The sequence below is a fragment of the Accipiter gentilis genome, chromosome 1 (genome assembly GCF_929443795.1).
Source record: "Accipiter gentilis chromosome 1, bAccGen1.1, whole genome shotgun sequence".
NCBI lineage: Eukaryota > Metazoa > Chordata > Aves > Accipitriformes > Accipitridae > Astur > Astur gentilis.
In genome coordinates, this window is record NC_064880.1 from 32197767 (window position 1) to 32217054 (window position 19288).

The 19288-nt window shown below is 36.8% G+C and overlaps 1 protein-coding gene across 2 annotated transcripts; it reads right to left on the reverse strand.

Moving 5' to 3' along the window:
- Positions 1-286: 286 nt before the first annotated feature.
- On the reverse strand, positions 287-19083 carry DCAF17 (DDB1 and CUL4 associated factor 17). 2 transcript variants are annotated; one of them, XM_049814127.1, is made up of 14 exons: positions 18660-19083; positions 17273-17376; positions 15831-15921; positions 14770-14909; positions 13942-14020; positions 13672-13761; positions 11404-11511; positions 10766-10871; positions 7044-7186; positions 5563-5672; positions 5061-5148; positions 3379-3462; positions 1785-1940; positions 287-1011 (listed from the first exon to the last, which is right to left on the reverse strand). In XM_049814127.1, the coding sequence occupies exons 1-14, from the start codon at positions 18831-18833 to the stop codon at positions 823-825; spliced, it is 1662 nt and encodes a 553-aa protein (XP_049670084.1). In that variant the 5' UTR covers positions 18834-19083; the 3' UTR covers positions 287-822. The 2 variants fall into 2 exon arrangements, with proteins under 2 accessions (XP_049670084.1, XP_049670091.1); XM_049814134.1 differs by having other exon boundaries at positions 18237-18749.
- Between the last annotated feature and the right edge of the window lie 205 nt (positions 19084-19288).

Here is a 19288-nt window from a genome sequence, read left to right on the forward strand (position 1 = left end):
GCTTGCATTTGGAAACACTCTTTATCACCATGAAGTTTACAGCCTGTGTTTTGTTGTGGTTTTTTTTTAAATTTAAAATGAAAGCTTGCATTCTGCAGAATCTGAACAAACCACATGGAACTCCCATGAATCAGACAGGCTGCACACAATGCTCAGGCTGAGCACCTGGTAGCTTTGGCTCAGACTGAACAACTCCTGACCCTTGACACAAGGAGAACTAGAGAGAATTGCTTAGTTTTGTTTTTATATATATATATAAGTAAAGATATATTAAACAGGCAGTAAGAATGCCTGATTTATTAATACTTCTCTTTAAAACAAAACAAACACAACCAGAAAACCTGAGTGATTTTATTTCTCACACAAAACCAACAGAAGCATTTTGTCTAAGTGGTTTAATGGTAACTCTCCCATTTTCATACTACATATAAAATTTATCTTACACAGTTTTACACACTTCGTTTAATTGACAGTCTGTATTAAAGATGTATAGGTAAAACTACATAAGACAGATCACAGCAGGCAGTAGATGATCAGTAAGTCCACATCTTTCTCCTTGATGTCCAGTATTTCAATCCCATGGCTGAAGAGAAGCAATAAATGCTGCATCTAGCATTAATGATGAACTGGTGAATACATGAAAAGCCATGATGGACTACAGACAAGTGTACAACATTATAGAGAAAAAAGAAACAAAACCTCATGTAGTAGTACAAAGTGTTAAGATTAAATCCTGTCTGAAAAACAGTAGTTTACTAATTCATATGTATGAAGTCCTTAAATAACATCCAAACTGAAGTCTCCGTAGTTGTTGTTTATGGCTTAAATATATTCAAAAATTCTCCCTCCTTTTTTACAAAACACTCTTTCTGTTTTTTCATGGCTTGAACATTCATCATCTTTTGCAGTATCACAGACCATTTGGTAAACGTAACAACTGAACCTCCTGTTAGGCTTCTGTTCTATATGTAATACAAGGTCTTTGTCAAAGTAAACTTCATGACTATAAGTCTGAAATGAGAAAAAAAAAATTCTGATTGCAGTCTCTGTTTCTACAACTTGCTAATACCTGTACCATTTTCCTTGGGGAACAAAAAACATTTAACATTGGTGACCTCCATGATCAGCCAGGAATTTTGTGTGAATACACACAGACTGCTCTTCCAAATAAAGGGCAGAATTTTAAAACTTTGAGAGGTTTCCCACATGCCTATTTTAGGAATCTAAGTGTAATTCACAGCATCTGATTTAAGATCCTAAGTTGCTTATGCAGTCAACGATAAAAGACATACCAAAGGTGCTGAGTATTTCAGACTCTCTAAGTTGGATGTCCACCTAAACTTGGACTGTATGAATGGCTCTTCCCATCTCTCCAAATACAAACACAGTGAGGTCCATGCTTAATTCTATGCATGAGTAGTTCAAGTTAAGGTAGTGAGACTATTTACAAGTTGTAAATTTAAGAGGTAACTACCCAGATGGTGAGTATTCAAGTTGATAAATACTTCAGAAATACTTAGAGGACAACCCCTCCCCCAACCAAAAACCCAAATGAATCAACCAAAAAAAAATAAAATCTTAATTTCAAATCATGGAGATTTTCAGATAAATGAACTACTGTCTGATGGAATACTTACAAATTTTGAGTTATGATTAATATTTTGTACAAATCTCATCCATAGCACTTGGCAACACTATATATTTACTTCAAATCTGAACAAAAATGGTAGGTAAATGGGTATGGGGAAGTGTCAGCATAAACAGGAGACAGGAATTCTCCTCACCACATCCCAGGACTCCAGTAATGGAATACTCTTAAGTAGAATCCCATGTTCATTACAATGGAAGTCAAGGTGTGCTTTTCCATCAGCTCCTATTTGAGTAACTGCCACAGTGGATAACAAATCCAATTCGTCTTCATAGTCCACAATTTTGAATGTCTTAGGAAAAACAAAACCTCAAGTTTATACATCAAACATAAATTCACATTCCCCTCTACCTAAATTGCATAGCTCTTTTTGTTTCAGGTGAAAGGGGAATTGGAAAAATTCTTGTTCTTTAGTCTTCTGATCTGATAAAGAAAGCATTGCCAGCCTGATACCCAAAAGGCATCTTTCCCAACACAAGGTGTCCAATGTATTTCAGCAAAGTTCCATAAGATAGAAGTGATGTTCTGAACAATCCTAATGTGCAAGTAGATGTATTTTACATATATCATAGAGGAAATAGAAAAAAGTACTTCAAAAGTGACAGAAGAAATATTTAAAATCCATACCTTCTCTTGAAGCAGATGTGTTAGAGACAGTATAGCTTAAAACCATTACTGGTTTTGAGGGTATGGGTATATTAGGGTAATTCTACTCACATGAACACACCTGTATGTTCTGTTCAGAGCTTGCTTTCCCTCCACAGAGTATGTGACAGTGAACAACTGAGACCAAAAGGTGAAGATTGTGAACTGCCTTAATTGCCTCTATTTCACTGTCATGAACCTGGTAACATAGTCCTTAAATTCAAGCCAGTCTTTCTCTTCTATAATGGAAAAATATCTACTGGAAGTACAAATAAAGTGTAACAGTGGGAGAAAAAATTGTGTGCAGCCTCTAATTTTTATTATGTTTAAAAAAGTGGATAGAAATGAACTGCAGACCTTAAGGGTTATATTGGACTGTCCTGTATTTTTACCATAGTAAAATATATTTCCTCAGAAAAAAGAATAGAAATGACTGCCAGAAACTGATGAATTTTAACTGTTGTGCTTATGTCAATTACAGCTCGAGCTTTAGACAGAGCTAAAAAATATTCTTCATAACCTCTTGAAGGCTCAACACCAAGGCCTGTGGTGTTTTCACTCTCAATAAGCAGTTACTTAAATGAAAAATGTTAAATACCTCATCCTGCAATCTAATCAAAGTAACTGGAAGAGAAAAATAAAGTTTAGAGATACTATATCAAAGACTAGAGGAACCTAAAGCACAGAAGAAAAGAAGTATGTTTCTTTCAGTTCACAAAATGCTTTATAAGCAATGCTTAAAGGAGATGTTTGAATGGAGGCAAGAGTAATGGTTCATCCCATTAACATCTAATTTCTGTGCCACTGAAGTCCAATGGAGTTATGACGGTATCATGGGGCATAAGGTCAGATCTTAAAAGAAAGAGACTATCCAAAGCACACATGTCAACCAAGGAGAAAAGATGACAGAGAGAGAGAGGGGAAATGATGTAATTAAGAAGACAAAGACAGCCACAGAAGAGGAATAAAGAACTCAAAGATTAACACAGCTAATGGTTACAGCCATCACACCTGAAACAATGTCTTCTGGCGAGTGAAACATCTCAAATAATCCATGAACTGCTCTTACTAACTACATCAGTTACCTCTTGTTCTGGGTCATCATCCAGCAAGTTAAAACGCTTTTTTACCACTCGACCAGAAGCTGTTACAGTAACAGCGTTGTTCACCTTTGGAGAAAAAGAAAAAAGTGGCTCTAGACTTCGAAGCATTTTAGTTTCTTCATATCTATTTGGCAATGTATCTATTTCATGTCTTTTGCTTTCTGACCTTGCTTTAATCTCTCAGATCTTGTTTTACTCATTAGCTATGCATGGCCCTAGTGATGCTATCTCTTCTTTATGAGGGCTCATGAACTTGGTGGTTTTACTTGAGATATTACTGACATTTAGTTATACTCAGAGGTTCTCAGTCCTGTAGAGATGGCAAAGGTTGTCAGCTACAATAATTTTTAGAACAGAAGTGACTGGAGCCAAGATGCTGGTATGAGAATTAAGACAGCTAAGTCACTACCGATTTGTTTCTTAAACTATTACTTCCAGAAGAAGGGGGAAAAGTAGCATCTTAAACCACCACAGCTGCTTCCACTGGGCATCATTAACACTGGAAACATTCAAAACTGGGGTATCAGTGACTTAATGGAAGTCAAAAGGAAAAGGTACAGCAAAGACAGAATAGGAACTTATATTTCTTTCCTCTTATTGCAACAGAAGTTACCTAAACAAATCCTAAAAAAAACCCCCAAGTATGGCAAGTCATTAGATGACAAAACTTATCCTTTCTGAATTCAATGGAAGTTTTATTCTGGAGTTAGTGTAGATTTTTAATACACAAACTTTTCTTCCACAGAAGCTTCAAAATTAGTATCACTGATTTCCAGGACTTTACAGTAGTCATAAACTATAAAAACTTGATTTTATATAAGACATAACTTTGAATACTGAAGCAAAATGACAGTTCCAGGGACTGCCAAAAAAATTGTCTTCACAAGTGTGCTCTTTGACCTTTTTGACACTTAGATTGTCTTTCTGATTTTCTATCACAAAAGATTTCATGGAACAACCTAGGTAATTTAACAGCTAATTGCTACCAGGAGGTTCAGATCATCCCCTTGCCACTTGGTTCTACCTTTCTGCACTCTTCTGACCCACTGATGATTCAGTTCTGTTCTGTGCCAGCTCCAGTTCAGCTCACCAAGCAAGCAGAAAAGTACTCACCTTTTCTGCTGGGTTATTATTCTAATATTTTAGTGCACTGATTTCATTCACCAAGGGTTAGATGAATACCAAACCTGTCACAAGGGAGTGACAGGTATGCACGGCCAGGAGAAGAAACAGACTTTGGGAAGCAATGTGTTGTCTTATGAAGACTTACCCCTAAGTTACGAGAGACTTGAAACATTTCTAGCATTTTTATGATCAACTTACCTAAGCACTGGAGATGCACACAATTATCACTTGATGGCACCTTCTTTTGAAGGAAATCTGTCACCATCTTGTAAGTATGTTTTATATCAGTCATACATGGTTATACTACACATCATAAAGAATGGTGAAAACTAAAGAAAAGACTGGAGGTTTCAGAAAGCTATCTTGAAAGTGTTACTGTTTCCAAAATTGTTTTCATACAGCTTACAGTCCAATGAAAACACGGAATGTCTTTCAATAAACTTTGAATTAAGCCCATAAAACACAGTGATTACTTACATATACCAAACCCCCATGTATTGCTCAAAATCATACATTGTGATCTCAGACATTAAACTCACACAGTTTTCTCTGTTGGCCACGATTGTAAAATCTTCTGCAATCTCCATTTGATCTGTATTATTTTTAACTTCCTTAAGCTTCAAGACTCTACAAAAGAAACAAATTACATAATTAGAATACAAAATGTATTCTAATTCACCTATTACAACACTTCTATATTTAAAATTTTTTAAAAATCAGGTATAGTAAAACATCAGAAATAAACATAAATTACAAAATTAATTTATTTATTTCTATTTCAGTTATCAGTGAAATTTTAGCACAGTGGCTCTTGAACATTTTTCATATCAAAATCTAGTGTTGCCTGCCAGTGCCCACATTCATCATGTATAAATCTGCAGATGTTTCTACGAGAACTTCTGATTCTGACAAATTAATAACTTTTACAGTTTCTAGGGCTTGATGAGTGTGTTGGCCTGCAAACTGTCAAATGACTGAATTTATGCAGTTATGCAATTGTTCCTCTAATAAAAATAAAGTTTGAGAAAAAAAGGCTCATACTTTATCAAATTTGGTCCCACGTGGATTATTCTACCTGACATATCTGGATGGAAATATATCCAATCAGGTTCCAGTGAACAGCATTTCATATCTTGTATGCCATTTTTTGCCTGAAGAAGGAAGGAAAAGCTTAGAATATTAGTATTTTGAAAGTCTCACAGATCTAACTAAAGAGGAAATACTGAGCTCCTCTCCACATAGCTCTGAAGGTTTTTAGATATTGCTCATAATCATGACCAGAAAGGATGACAATGGAACAATAATAACAACAACAACAAAGATTCAGTTCCAATTCTCAAGATATTCCATGGAACAGTTTCAACTTCTTTAATATGCAATAAGCAATGACCTTTTACCATGGCTATACATGGTCCTACCTCTCCTGAAACCAAGCAAAATAAAGATTTAGCCTACAGTCTGCAAACACTTCAATAATTCCAGCAATTTGAGTGTCAAAGACATAAAATGTGTCAAGACACGAGAAAAGCATTAGCACAAACTTTGACTTGAGCTTCAAACCTCAGGCTCAGCCTCTTTGTTCAAATATTTGTGGAGTGTGTAAGCCTGGGATAACTTGTGATTTCAGCTGCAAGCTGGTCAAAATCTTGGGATTTTGGCAGTGGCTTTTTGTTATTAAATTTAGCTGACCCTGATCATTCAGATTTTCAAACGTATGAACCCACATAGAAAAAACTAGGTGAGAAAGTATTGTACAAGTTCCTTTAAATAAAAATTGATCTTCAGCTATGGTTGTGAAAGATCTGTTTGAAAATAAGAGATAGGAGGGGGATCATTGATTTGATCAGGCTAAGTAAGAGAGATGAGGACATTTACAGATGAGAAGTTTTTTAGTGAAGAACCCTGAACTAACAGGCCCAGAAAGTGCCTGTATTACAGAATTATCTTCAGGTCAAATACAGATCCAAAATAAAAGCTGAGATGGAGAGCTCATGCAAAAAAACCCCAACATGATGAATAATACATACACAAAAATAATTAGGAATGCTGGATTAAATGGAGTAATAAAATCTTTCTAGGGAGAGAGAAAGAGAAGGTACAAATCGGGGATAAACTACAAACATTAAGGAAACTTATTCTGCAATTTCTTAAAACTTAAAATGTTTCTTCAGTCATGCCATTTGGTAGGCTGACTAGTCAGCAGTATATTAAGACGCTGCCATGCAAGGAATCAGGTAACGAGATTCTGCCTAAGCCTTAACTTTTAAGCTGAGAATACAGTGCTACTAACAGTGCTATGATTGTATTGGAATGAAGGAAATATAAGAAGCAGTACTAATTAGGAAGAAAACATTTTACACATGACTCCACTGGATAGCAGACGTAACACTGTGGGGTAATTCCTGTGAGAGGACGACACTGGAAATCAAGGGTATTGTTACCTCGAGCACTACTCAGAAGAAGAGATGAAGACAAACATGATACACATTCATTTCAGAGAAGATGCTATCTGAATATATTACCAAAGCATTGTCTTTCAGAGAACAAATATGGAAGACTCCTTTATGCTTTTTCTTGTTAGGTGTTATGATATAATGCCAAGGGTAACCTCCAATTTGAAATGCATTCTCCAGAGAAGATGCTTCAAATAGCAAAGGCGGCGTATCTGCAAATATTCGGTAATGTTAACACCATTAGCAGCAGAACAATCATAATTCCATCGATACTTATAATTCTAAATTCCAACACTTAATTCTTCAAAACTTTTGAAGACTGGTGGAAATACATTGGCTGTGATCTTTTTTCTAGCACCAACTATGCTACTTCACCTAGCATCCAGGCACACGTATGCAATGCCCTGTGGAAGGGTACTGCCTTCTCAGATCTTCATGCTCAACTGCTCTTCTGATACCTTTGACTTCTTTCATTCCAAATGAGCTGGATAAGCAAAGATGTAGCAAACATTTAAAATTAAAATTGATCCAGCTCATGTGAATGAGAGAGGATGTACACATGAACAGATCAAAGAGCATATCAAAAGGGTCATTATTCTCTCGGGAAAAATAGTAATAAATAGCTGGAAACAGGCTAACAGCAGCAATCTCAAATAACAGAATTAAATGCAGAAAGATACCTGAATCTGAATATTCCTTCTCCTTTTGGGTAATACAACAAAATAGTGTGGACCACAGTAAATGCAATCTGTAGCTGAGTTCATAAAAATCAATACAAATCTAGGAATTTTTTTAATTAATGGCAAAAGATATCTAGTTTTCCCTTCAGTTCAGTTGGGATAAATTATATATAGATGTACTATGCCATTCTTACAAGTCTTCGGTGTACTAGATGAGAGAAGCATCTTTGAACAAAATGGACTGCACAGAGCTTTACAACTTCAACCAACTAGCTAAATAAAAGCAATTTCTACAGCTGCTATAACTGAATCAACTTTAGACAGAAGATCAGCTCTTTCTAACAGTACAGAGAAATGCTGGAAAAAAAATTGACAAGATGTGGAGAAAATCTATAATTACAAGGGCCATTTAAACAGGCAGAATATAAAACCCCAAGCTGAATTACTGTGAGGAGAACAAGGTTCTTGTCTGGACTTTTGTGTCCCAAAGGTCTTGTCCAAGTTTTGACTTGTTCCTGTCCTGCTCAGTCTAGATAATTATCCAGATCCTAACCAATGGTGCTAAGATGTCACATGACATCAGAAATTATGCTCACATAGTGCTTCTCTCTTTTTCTTTCATTCATGTTTCCAACAACTTAGCCATTTAGATTGAAACAAATTAGTTCACTGCCTATGGAAATGAAATCTTTCCTAAGCTGGAAAGTGGCTGTCTTCTAGTTGTCTTTTGGACTAACACATAGGAAGTGGGACATTCTGTGCAAGATATAACAAAGTGTATGTTGTAAAAACCGAGGCATCTGCTGAAAATGTAGAGAATGTTGAAGATGGAGGCATAAGCAGAGGACCTACTGATATTAAAATCTGTCAGAAAATGAAAAATTAGTCAAGAAAATCAGTTAACATTTTACCCTATCAACTTTTTCTTTTTAAATAAAGCATATATAGCAAGGCCCCTCAAAAATTCTCATAGATGGACTAAATGATAATTTAAATGTATTTCAATAATATATCAGTCCTAAGTAGTACAGGCTGCTGAGAAAATATGCCTTTCTTTTTATGTTCATTTGGCAAAGATTTGCAAGATCATAGCCACATAAACCACTGTGCTAGTGTGACTCTGCTGCCTCAACTCCCTCTTTCCTGCTATGTGTCACTTGCTTTTGTTGCTCAACACCTCCTGTTCTCATTGTTTGTGAGTCCTTTCCCTAGCATTGCCAATTTTCAATCTCCAGTTGAGTTTCTTTGTTCACTTCCTTAAAACTCTCCAGCCTCATCTAAACATAAAGCCGTAAAGTTGTTCCTGGCAGCACTGACAAGTATTTTTATTAAATGTAAAAAAAAATCTCAGCAAAAAAATCTTCCTCTGTTTTTTTACGAAATTACTTTATCCTCTAATAATAAATGAAACTGCAGTTTTAAGTTCTGGACCTTTCAGAAAATGACATAATAAAGATTTATAGGTAGTTTTCCATTCCTTCCACTGACCAAAATCAAATTCGTTACCAGTCAATAGCTGCCAATGGTGCGGCAGGTACATGGTAGCCTATAACTTTTGGTCTTTATACGCTTCCTCTTGGGTACCTAACACGCCATAAAACCAGCATGATAATAACTGCCATCCTTCAGGCAATTTCTGGAGGGAGGCTAGGACTAAATAAGCAGGAAAATTACACATAGTTAAATTATAGTAAACACAAGCTTGAACTCTGAAACCGTCAAAATCTCACTCATTGAAGCATTACATTACATTGAACAATCAGTCAGCCATCTCATTCTTAAAAGAAAACAGCTCAAAAACCACAGGAATGCAACTATCTGCAAAGAGCAGTCATGGCAAACATCTGTCATGAGTTCCAAACTTCCTAACCACAAATTCTTGAATATGATTCAAGATCAAAAATGTTTTTTCCAGTACATTGGTTTTAAATCTCAAACCTAAAAACTACAATGATCTATAAGACATGAGAACAAATCTGGTATAGGTTTCCTATTAAAGCTCCCACAGCAAGTTTTCCACAGGGCCCCTAACATTAAATTGTGATTTTGCAGACTAAGACAGAGAGGAAAATGAGGAGAAATTTCCCTTTGCAGAACCTGAAACATCAACTATAGCAGCTGATCACTTTGTTTTGATAAAACACTGCATTATAACTGAAAGCCTTCACTACGTCTGTATTTTATCTTTGTGTATTTCCTCAGGTTTATGTAAATCTGGTTTGTTTTCCCTGTTACTACCTGGCACTGTTCGTGAACATAAAGATCAAAAGCATTTTTAATGTGGACAGTCACCTGTAAAAAACATTTAATACAGACACACTCAAAATTAAAGAAATAAAAGCGCGCATTATTTGATATTGGTGAAACTTATTGGTTTTTTGGTTTTGTTTTTGTTTTTTTGGAAGTGCCTCAAGTGTGAACTTGTAAGAATGTATTTTTAAAGTAAAAAAAAAGTTTCAAAGAAAGTCTCAGGCTCTGGTCGTTCATTAAGATTCTTAGCACTAAATTCTAATCTCAAATGCATCAACAGAAATGATTGTTTGGTTTCAGAGAAATTAAAGTCATTACATAAAGCAGAACATTCATAAGTTAGTGATTTAAGGCATAAGAATTGTTTGTAATAGATAATTTGTTCTCTCCTCAGGAATTAATTTTATTGAAACTGGCACATTTCTGACAACTTGGAATTATCAAAATGCAACTCAGACAAATTGTATTCAGTCTTCCTGAATTCCCCCTGCAAATTAGATTAAATGTTCTTACATCTTTTGCTTACATACTGTATACTGTTTCTGGGTGTTACTAACAGCTGTCCTAGCCCTTCCTCTTTCTCAAGAGCAGTTGGGTCTCAGAAATAAGGAAGGGGTTTCCAATTCATGCATTGCTTATGAAGTTTTTCAAATAGCTTAATTGCTGTACAAGTTTTCTAGGTAAGTCCTATGTAATTAATTCTTGTAATTAGAAGTAAAGCAAAGCACATTTTTACTATAATGTAAACCCAGAAATATAGCTACAGCACAACATGAGTAATAATGCTTTTTCTTAGTGTGAAATAAGTCACAATCAATCCGTAAAAGCCACCAGCCAAGATAACATAAAGATCATAAATACCTGTTATTTTAATGTTACATGGAAGACCAAATGGATACTTTCCTACAACTCCCACTTGACCACTCCAGTTGAATTCACGTCCCAAATCTAATGGCTGTTCCATGAACTAAAATAACACAGAAGAATTTAGCTTTATTGATGCATATTTACTTGCTGTTTAGTTTTACTGCTCTGTTACTATTGCATTCTTTATCTTGTTAGATACTGCTTGAAGTCTTATTTTTCAATTAACATTTGATTTTTGATTGGAAGAATATAAACTCAAAAGTCTCACTGCAGTTCTGTTTCAGATCAAACAATCTTCCACGCTCATCAGTTTCTAGACTTAACATTCACCTATAACTACAGACTAAGAGCGTAAAGAAGAGCACACCCTGGTCTAGCATTTACATAGCTCCTCTCTGTATGTGCTGAAGTGCCTGCTTGACCCTGTATCTCTTATGTTCTGCCACCTGTAACTGATGTGGGTAGAATTTTCTGATAGTGTACCCATTTGCATCTGCTGACTGTAAACAGATTTAGGCAAGAACTCTATCCTTTGACATATTCCCCATGTACCTATGTGGCATTACATGAATATTTAAGATGTGTTGCCCCAAAATAGCATGGACTGTATGAAAAATTTCGTATTTTATTACCTGTTCCAAGATGGCCTGGAAGTTATAGAGCCTGACCAGACCCATGCTATACATTACAATCAGGATTCCATTAGAAATAGCAACATCTGTCACACTATTACCAAATATCTGGAAAAAAAGGAAAAGAAAAATATTCTATTAGGGAAGAAATAATTGAGAGACAATGCAAAATACTGACATTATGTCCTTAATTTTGCAATTGTTTTAATTTTTTATTCTGACCAAACCCTATGACAGTGTTTTAGTTCATGAAGATTTCTAACACTCATCTGTTCTTCTGAGTTTCTATAATACTTTGCACTGCAGTAACACCTGAGGTTAGATTAGTCAAATTCTGCAAGCAGATCCATTCTCTAATCAATTCTCAGTATATCTGCATATCATGTTACCCAGTTATCACACATGAATAGATATTACCCAGCATCCCACAGGAATGTTAGCAAAGCTAACAACTCAATCTAAAAGTACTGATTTCAGATCTTCTGTTCTTTATCACCAGGGTAAAATACTAGTCTAATCATGGCTCTATGACTGTGTACAGCTGTACTAAAACTACATTATCCAGCTGTCACAGAGTACAGGATCCTCTCTGAATCCAAATTAGACACATACATGAGAAGCTACCTTACAACTTTCTAATAATTATGCAGTTTTCATTTGTGCCCCTGCTTACCACATCTCCACTGAGAAAAAAAACAACAAACAATTAATTCTTAATATTTAATGAATAACAACACGTGAAATTCAGAAATGTTTTTAATAGAGATGCTTGGAAATATAGTTTTCATTTCTTTAATCTGAATTGCTATGTGAAAAAGCAATTAAAACAGGGTTAAAACAAGCTTAAAAACAATTAAAAAAAAAAAAAAAAAAGAAGAAACCCCAAAGCTGTCATAGTCCAAAATCTTAACACTATCAATGATTTTGTGATCAGTTTGGTCCCAAAAGATACATTCACTCCTTGCCTTTTATTTAGTCTTATGGCTCTTTCTCAATACATTTGTTAGCTTAGGTCCCAGTATCTTCCAGACACAAACTCTAATAATCTTAAAACCCTAAACTCTCCTTTCCATCCTTGAGACCTAGTCCGAACTCAGACTTTCTTGTGGTGTACCATCTTGGTAAAGCTGATGCACTAGGTGCATTCTGCAGTCTTGAACAGTAACCCTAATTCTAATCTTAACAGTTATTTTCCACTGATCTATGTCAGACTTGACATTGCATTCACTGGTTGCTCCCTCTGCTGGTTGTATTCTCAAATCCCAAATTCTGCCCTGACATTCCTAGCTGTAACAATTACTCTGATGAGTACTCAGTACAGACCCAACTGAGGAAGTACTCTTTCAGATGTTTCACCTACTATGACCATGAGGAATCTGGCATGCCATTCCTAACCAGATTGAGAATACCTGTGACACTGGTAATGTTTTTTCCAGTCCTAAATACTGATTTTGAACAGAAGAATCCACAGTGCCTCTAAACTTTCATGGGCCCAAGTGAAAAATGTTTAACCTCACTTCTTCATTTGCCAGCCCAATCTCAATTACAGCCTCAACCCAGCACCAGCTAATAGCTAATAGCTCAACCCACTAATAGCTCTGGCCCCAAATGAGAATGTAGCTCACAGAGCTTCGAAGACAGAGTTTGCATGTTTCTACTGTTCCATTTACAAGTTGTATTCAGAGCTCTCTTGACTTAAAATAGACATATTTTTTCACCAGAACAATAAAACTCGCCATCTGGCTTCAGGTTGCCTAATATATACACTCTTATGTAGAGGTCACAAACCAACCTCAGAAAGGTTGTTTGCTCTTGACTGATAAAGCAAGACACATGTTTACATTTTGCCATTCAGTATCAATGATAATTCAAGTTTGAAACATTTGTAACTGCATACAGAATTCATAGACTATTAGTAGGAGTGGGTCAGAGGCACATCTAGCTTTCTTTAAAGAGGTGAAAAGAAGTCTACAAACACTTTAGGATTCCCTGATTCTTATGATTGCTATAAGGCTAAAGTCCTTCTACACGTCAAAGAGTAACCCAATAGCACAATGCGTATGTATTTTGTCTTCTGGTCATTTGAATTAAGAATCTTCCCCCAACGCCCCTATTAGACACAAGAAGAACATTACTGCTACTTAATGTTTCAGGGCACTATGCTTTCACAAGCTGTAAGTATGACTTCTGTAATTCTGGGAAAATTGCCTAAACTATGCCTCTCATACAACTACAGTACAGATCACAATTAATAGAGGAATTACTTACCTTTTTGTTTATTTCTAGCATTCCAATGAATGAAAGAGGCAAAACTTGGAATACAGCAAGATAGAACAATACAGACTGTTGAATACCTGCCTGGGAAGGAACAACAATATTGAATATAGTTACGATACTTGAGGCATTTATTAACGGTAGGACACCTTCATGTTCTACCATAATAACAAAGCATAACATCTCCATCTCTGTCCTTGTAAATTTGTTTTTTGATCGATTTTGTAAAAATTTAAGAATGACAAAGTTTTTCAACAAACTTACCTGCCGTGCTGCTGCAGGGAGCTTATTCTGAGCTGACTTTACAACCATTACCTCCTGAGGAGTATCCCAGCTCAGATATCTATTTGTGACAAGAAAGACCTATCTTAATAATTTTAAAATAATTTATTAATAAACACATGATTTCACATAAAATATAACATACTATAACTAGGCAGATCCCTGTGTCCAGGCAAATTGTTCAGTATCTGATTCAGGAGAAGTGCCTGAGATGTTTGCCATTTGCAATAATGCAAAACCCATGGAACTAAGAATGGCTTATTTCGTACAGGATTATGAGAAAAAATTCTGAAAGTATGAAATCACTGCTTTCTTATCTTTCAGCCTAAAGGAAATACTTTCTTCTAAGAACTGAAAAAAAGATGCAGTTTACCAGAAGCAGTAACTGCTCTGCTTTTAAAGCGCAAAATGGCTACCCTATGGAGAAGAATGCTTGCAAGTTAAAAATGGCTTAAACTTTAAATGTATTTTTCTTATGTTTTATGAAGTTTGTTTCACAGCTCTTAAAGGTCCTCTCCTGCTATGTTGCGACTGCAATATTAAAGGCTGTAAAATTGTCAGAAAAAAGCCAATAGTAGCCTAGTTTTTGCGGCTTTTGTGGAACTTTTTTGATACTAAATTTGGGACCATAATACTTAAACTGCTGAAATTCTTCTATAGAAAGCAGCATGCAGGAACAGTACTCCAGGTAATGTGCGAGACTGACAAACCTAAAGTCAGCCATAGATAACACTAAAAAACCATGATTCTCTTTCTCCAGTAGAGTACTAATGACTGTTAATTATATAAAGCCTAGTCAATGTTTAATACCTGAATTTGCAACAGGAACCAGCAAGGTATATTTTCTCTAGTATTTCTCCACTATCAGCAGAGAGACGTAGAAGCCAGTTCTGCACTGTCAAGACTATCAAGGAAGATTTATAGTCTGATGGACTTGGGAGCATTTCCCCCTACATAACAAAAGGTTATCAGGAAAAAAGTCTGTATCAGGAAGATAAATAACATTTTGGCACAGTAACAAGAAAACAAAAGTTAATACACATTCCTCAAAAATTAAAGGTGGAAAGCTACCTGCTAATCACATCAGGATCTCTAAGCTCAAGTCCGTGCCAAATAGTCATCTGACTATCACATAAATAATCTGTTGTCACACTTTCTGCAAAGCAGTTACTTTTTTTAAAAAAGACACTTTTTAAAACTTCCTTGCCTTGCAAAAATGAAGTATAACTGCTTATCGATTTGATACCAGTCTTGAAGAGACAATTTTTAAGTGTTGCAGAATAAGACATTCAGCAGTAACTCAACAGTAACTGCTAAGAATGGTATTCACACTGCTTTATTTTCAGGCTCATCAAGGATGGGGCTCATATTCCTAAGCCCTGTGGACGCTGGATGAGAGAAAAATTCCTCAAGGAGGAGGGAAATTATGTAGTCTATTAGCTAGAAACAGCAGAACAGCTTTTGGACAGAGTTGCTTCAATGGGTCTTCAGTTTATCTGGTTTTGGTTTTTTTTTTATGTCAACAGATCTGGTAAGAAATAAAACTCCCACCTACTGCCCCTGCTAATTAAAAAATAAAGAAAAAAATGGGATTTATGTTAGTTACGTAAGCATAAAGGCACTGTTTTTAAAATATTCCACAGAAGCTCACAAAAAAGCATTTGAATGTGCTACTGAGAAATTCAGAGTATACCTCTAAAATGTTCAGCCAAAATAGATAGACACATGTTGCAAACCTTAAATGACCTAACTTCATAAAAACATTGAGAAAATAGTTTGCAGGGAAAGAATGCTCTATTCTAAATAAGTTTCACTGAAATATATTAATTTGGGTTTTTGCAAAACAATGCTCTAGTAAAAAGTAATCTTACCAGTGGGCATTCCAATAATAAAGCATCTTCTATTTTTTCTGACTTAGAACACTTTGGCTTTTGATAAAGTATTCTTGGTTCTTGGGCAATGCTGGAGGAAAATGATTGCTAATCATTAGTCTACTTTATAAACTACTTTCTATCAACAAGTCATTTCATACAGTTTTATAAATCCTGCCTTCTCTTTAGGGAGGTCAGAAATCTAAACATCTTATTTTTACTTTGTAAATATAACCTGAAATTGCTTTCAAAATAAGGCCAATAAACAATAGTTAGTATAATGTATTTAAAAGCTAACCTCTGTATTTTGTGGTGTTGTGCATTTTTAAATTTTTTTTTTTTTTAAATAACAAACTTACTAGTAAAATTCTTACTTTAGTGATATACATTAAAAAGAAAGTATATTCCAGAAACTAATGATCATCCTGGAACCTTCCCCTCAAGCTCTTCCAGTGTTGCCCTTCATAATATAAAGGCATGGCATCATGTACAGATATTTTAAAAAACAAACCCTACTACTAGAATAAAAGCTTCATGCTGTGCACAGTTTTGCCCTCAGGGAGAGGACTAGACAAAGATAAACCTGAAAGATGTTAGACAGGTCAACCCAGTACTGGAAAGCATTCAGACAATGAAGGAATAAAACATGGCTAAGTAGATTTAGATCTCTGCTCTAAGTGATAGATTAATTTAATTAACTCTCAGTGGTTTACACTGACAGAGTAATTTTTCTTTTATGTATCATATGATACTGTCCCAAAACTGTTCTGACCACAACTTACTCAGTAATGCAGTTCTCCAACTCCCTGCTACTTCCCTCACAAGAGGGGTGGGCAAGGACAAGGACTGGTGTACGCAGGACTTCATGTCCTCTACCCTGCCCTGTGCTGCCTCCTAAGTTGTGCCTCTGCAGCTGATCATGGAACAGGAGAGTACATCAGATCAGAGAACTGATCTGCAAAATACATTAACAAAAACCGGCAAGTACTCCACACACTGTACTTTTACATGAACAATAGTTTACTTTAATGCAGAATTCATAGCCGTAGTACCAAGCTTGTTACATAGGCTGATTTTGTGACACATTCTTTAGCGCACTGCTAGTTGCCAGATCACAAAGAACTACTACTGTTCATTTGACTTTTTAGTGCAAAATTATAAAATGGTGATAAGCTTCCACTCCTATTAAAGGGCTCTGAAAGCTGAAGTTATACAGCACCAGTAAGATCAGACTTTCTTTCACCAAAGCAGATGTCACATTAAGACACAATGGTATCCGTGTGTAACTTAAAGATTTATGAACCTGTTTATTTTTTGTTCATAAGTAAATTCCACTCAATTCACAGGGGCTATTTGGATGAGTAAAGTTAGAAACATGTCTAAAACAGAATCACAGTGTTAAACCTGTAAGCGAGAGTAACTTTTAATTGTAAATTTATTACCTGCTAATACAGCACTGGTAATTGTCTAAGTAAATTCTTCCTCTTTCATATGCAATAGGAGATGCAGAATGAGTTGTCCAAACGTTCTTGAATTTAGTACTTTCCTGAAACAGACAGTGGTTCTAACAGTGATGGCTTTTGTAACAAACACTGCTTTTGGAAAATACTTTATTTGAATCCTGCAACTTAATAACTTACTTTAATTGAACCTTTGCTGTTGAATACATAAAGGAAAATCTTATCTGTTTTTTTAAACCAAATTAAAAGATCCCTTTTAAGGAAATTTTGTGTTTTTTAAAAACCAAATGAAAAGATCTTTTTATTAGCTATTATGGACAGCATGGGTAATGAATACTTTGTCATTAACTTGCCTACATTAAAATTACATCTGGCAGCTGAACTTTAATGGCAACTTTTAAAATCAAGGACAAAACTCCCCAGAGTGTAAATATGCACATAACTCTTTCATATGTAATTAACTGAATTTACTGAACATCTGACTCCATTCTGCCTTTGGTGTTTTGTGTGAAAGGTAGAAAAATGTGTTTACAGTTATTTGCAAAAAGTGTCTGAAATGTTAATGGGATAAACTGCTCACAAAGTGTCTTACGTGCACTAGAGATATCAGGAGACCTCTATACCATTAACAAAGGTTCCAGTCTTACAAAAAAAAAAAGTATTTGTGTAAGTCAGATGTACTCATTTTTATTTCAATAAACCTTGCATGGCCATTGATCTAGTTGCGTAAGTGGACACTTTAGCTGACTTCCAATAAATATGTTTTCAATATAACACAGTTGCCAATTCATTTCCACATGTCCGCTTTTGATGCATTTGTATCAACTACTGCATGGGAGCAGTAATCATTTTGATACAAAAATCAAGTTCACTTTAGTCTGTAATTGGCTTAATTCCTATTTTTTCTGTAACATAAATTTCACTGGCACATTAAGGGTACGTTTACCTGAAGACTGCTGCCGATTCCCTTATTTTGTTGTGGGAACTCCATTCAAATTTGACACTGATGCTCCCTAAACCACCATGAATTTAATACTGGTATTAAACATTAAGCCTTATTAGGGGAAGAAATAAGTGATCTAAAAACCTCATAAAAGGCTATTTCTAACACGATTTAGATTTACAAGTGCTTCTGCAGTTTTTCCACAGCGTAGTCCTCTCTACATTTCTAGGTCTGAGCCTCATGAAATAAATTTAACCATTTCTAACTCCCTTGAACAAAACTGCAGCTTTTTTCTCCCCAAACTCGTTAGTCAGCGTGACCAGGGACTTCTCAAACACCTGGGTTGAGGACCGACGCTCAGACCACTCCGGCTGAAAAGCCAGTACACGCAGGGGTTCATCCAGCGCCGGAAAGCATCGCTGTTACCTGGCATATTATCTTTCTGAGGAGTCCCAGGTTTTTTCTGTGGGCGACACCAGCATCTCTGGCGTAAAAGCCGTGGGCCCTGCGGGTGAGGAAGCGGCAGACGTTGTGAGCCCCGAGCGCCCAGGAGGCGGCCCTCCTGCCGCCGGCGGCTGAGGCGGCTGCCTGCGGGCACATTCCCGGGCCTCGGGGCAGGCTCGCCCTTCTCCCCCGCTTCTGGCTCGCTCTCGGCGGGGCGAGCAGCCTTACAGGGCCCGGGCCCGCGACGGATCTCTCTCGCCCCCCTGCCCGGCGAGAGGTGAAGCGAAGCGGGAAAAGAAAGGCCTGAGCGGCCCCGTGCTCTCTGGCTCCCGACAGACGCAAACCGAGGCCTTCCGACGGCGCTCCGCCACGGCCGCGCCGTCCCGCGGCGGGGGCAGGGCCAGGGCCAGGGCCGCCGCCGGGCGCAGGCACCCACGCGGCCGGGTGCGCGCCGCCTCTCCCCCACCACCACAGAGCCGGGCTCCCGCGAAAGCCAGGCGACAGCGCCCCTACACGGCCACCGCCTCCCCCCCCCCCCCCCCCCCCCGCGGACCGCCGGGTACTGTAGTTTCCGCCGGCGGAGTTCCGCGGCGCGCCGGGACTACATCTCC

Bases quoted from the DNA above. Each gene is read 5' to 3' on its own strand.
- DCAF17 (XM_049814127.1), bottom strand. From the start codon at position 18,833: ATGTGCCCGCAGGCAGCCGCCTCAGCCGCCGGCGGCAGGAGGGCCGCC. The intron at 14,021-14,769 runs GTATTAAACATT...TGTCACAAATAG, and splicing joins GGTTCCTGTTGCAAATTCAG to ATATCTGAGCTGGGATACTC. The intron at 1,012-1,784 runs GTGAGGAGAATT...TTCTCATTTCAG, and splicing joins TACTGGAGTCCTGGGATGTG to ACTTATAGTCATGAAGTTTA.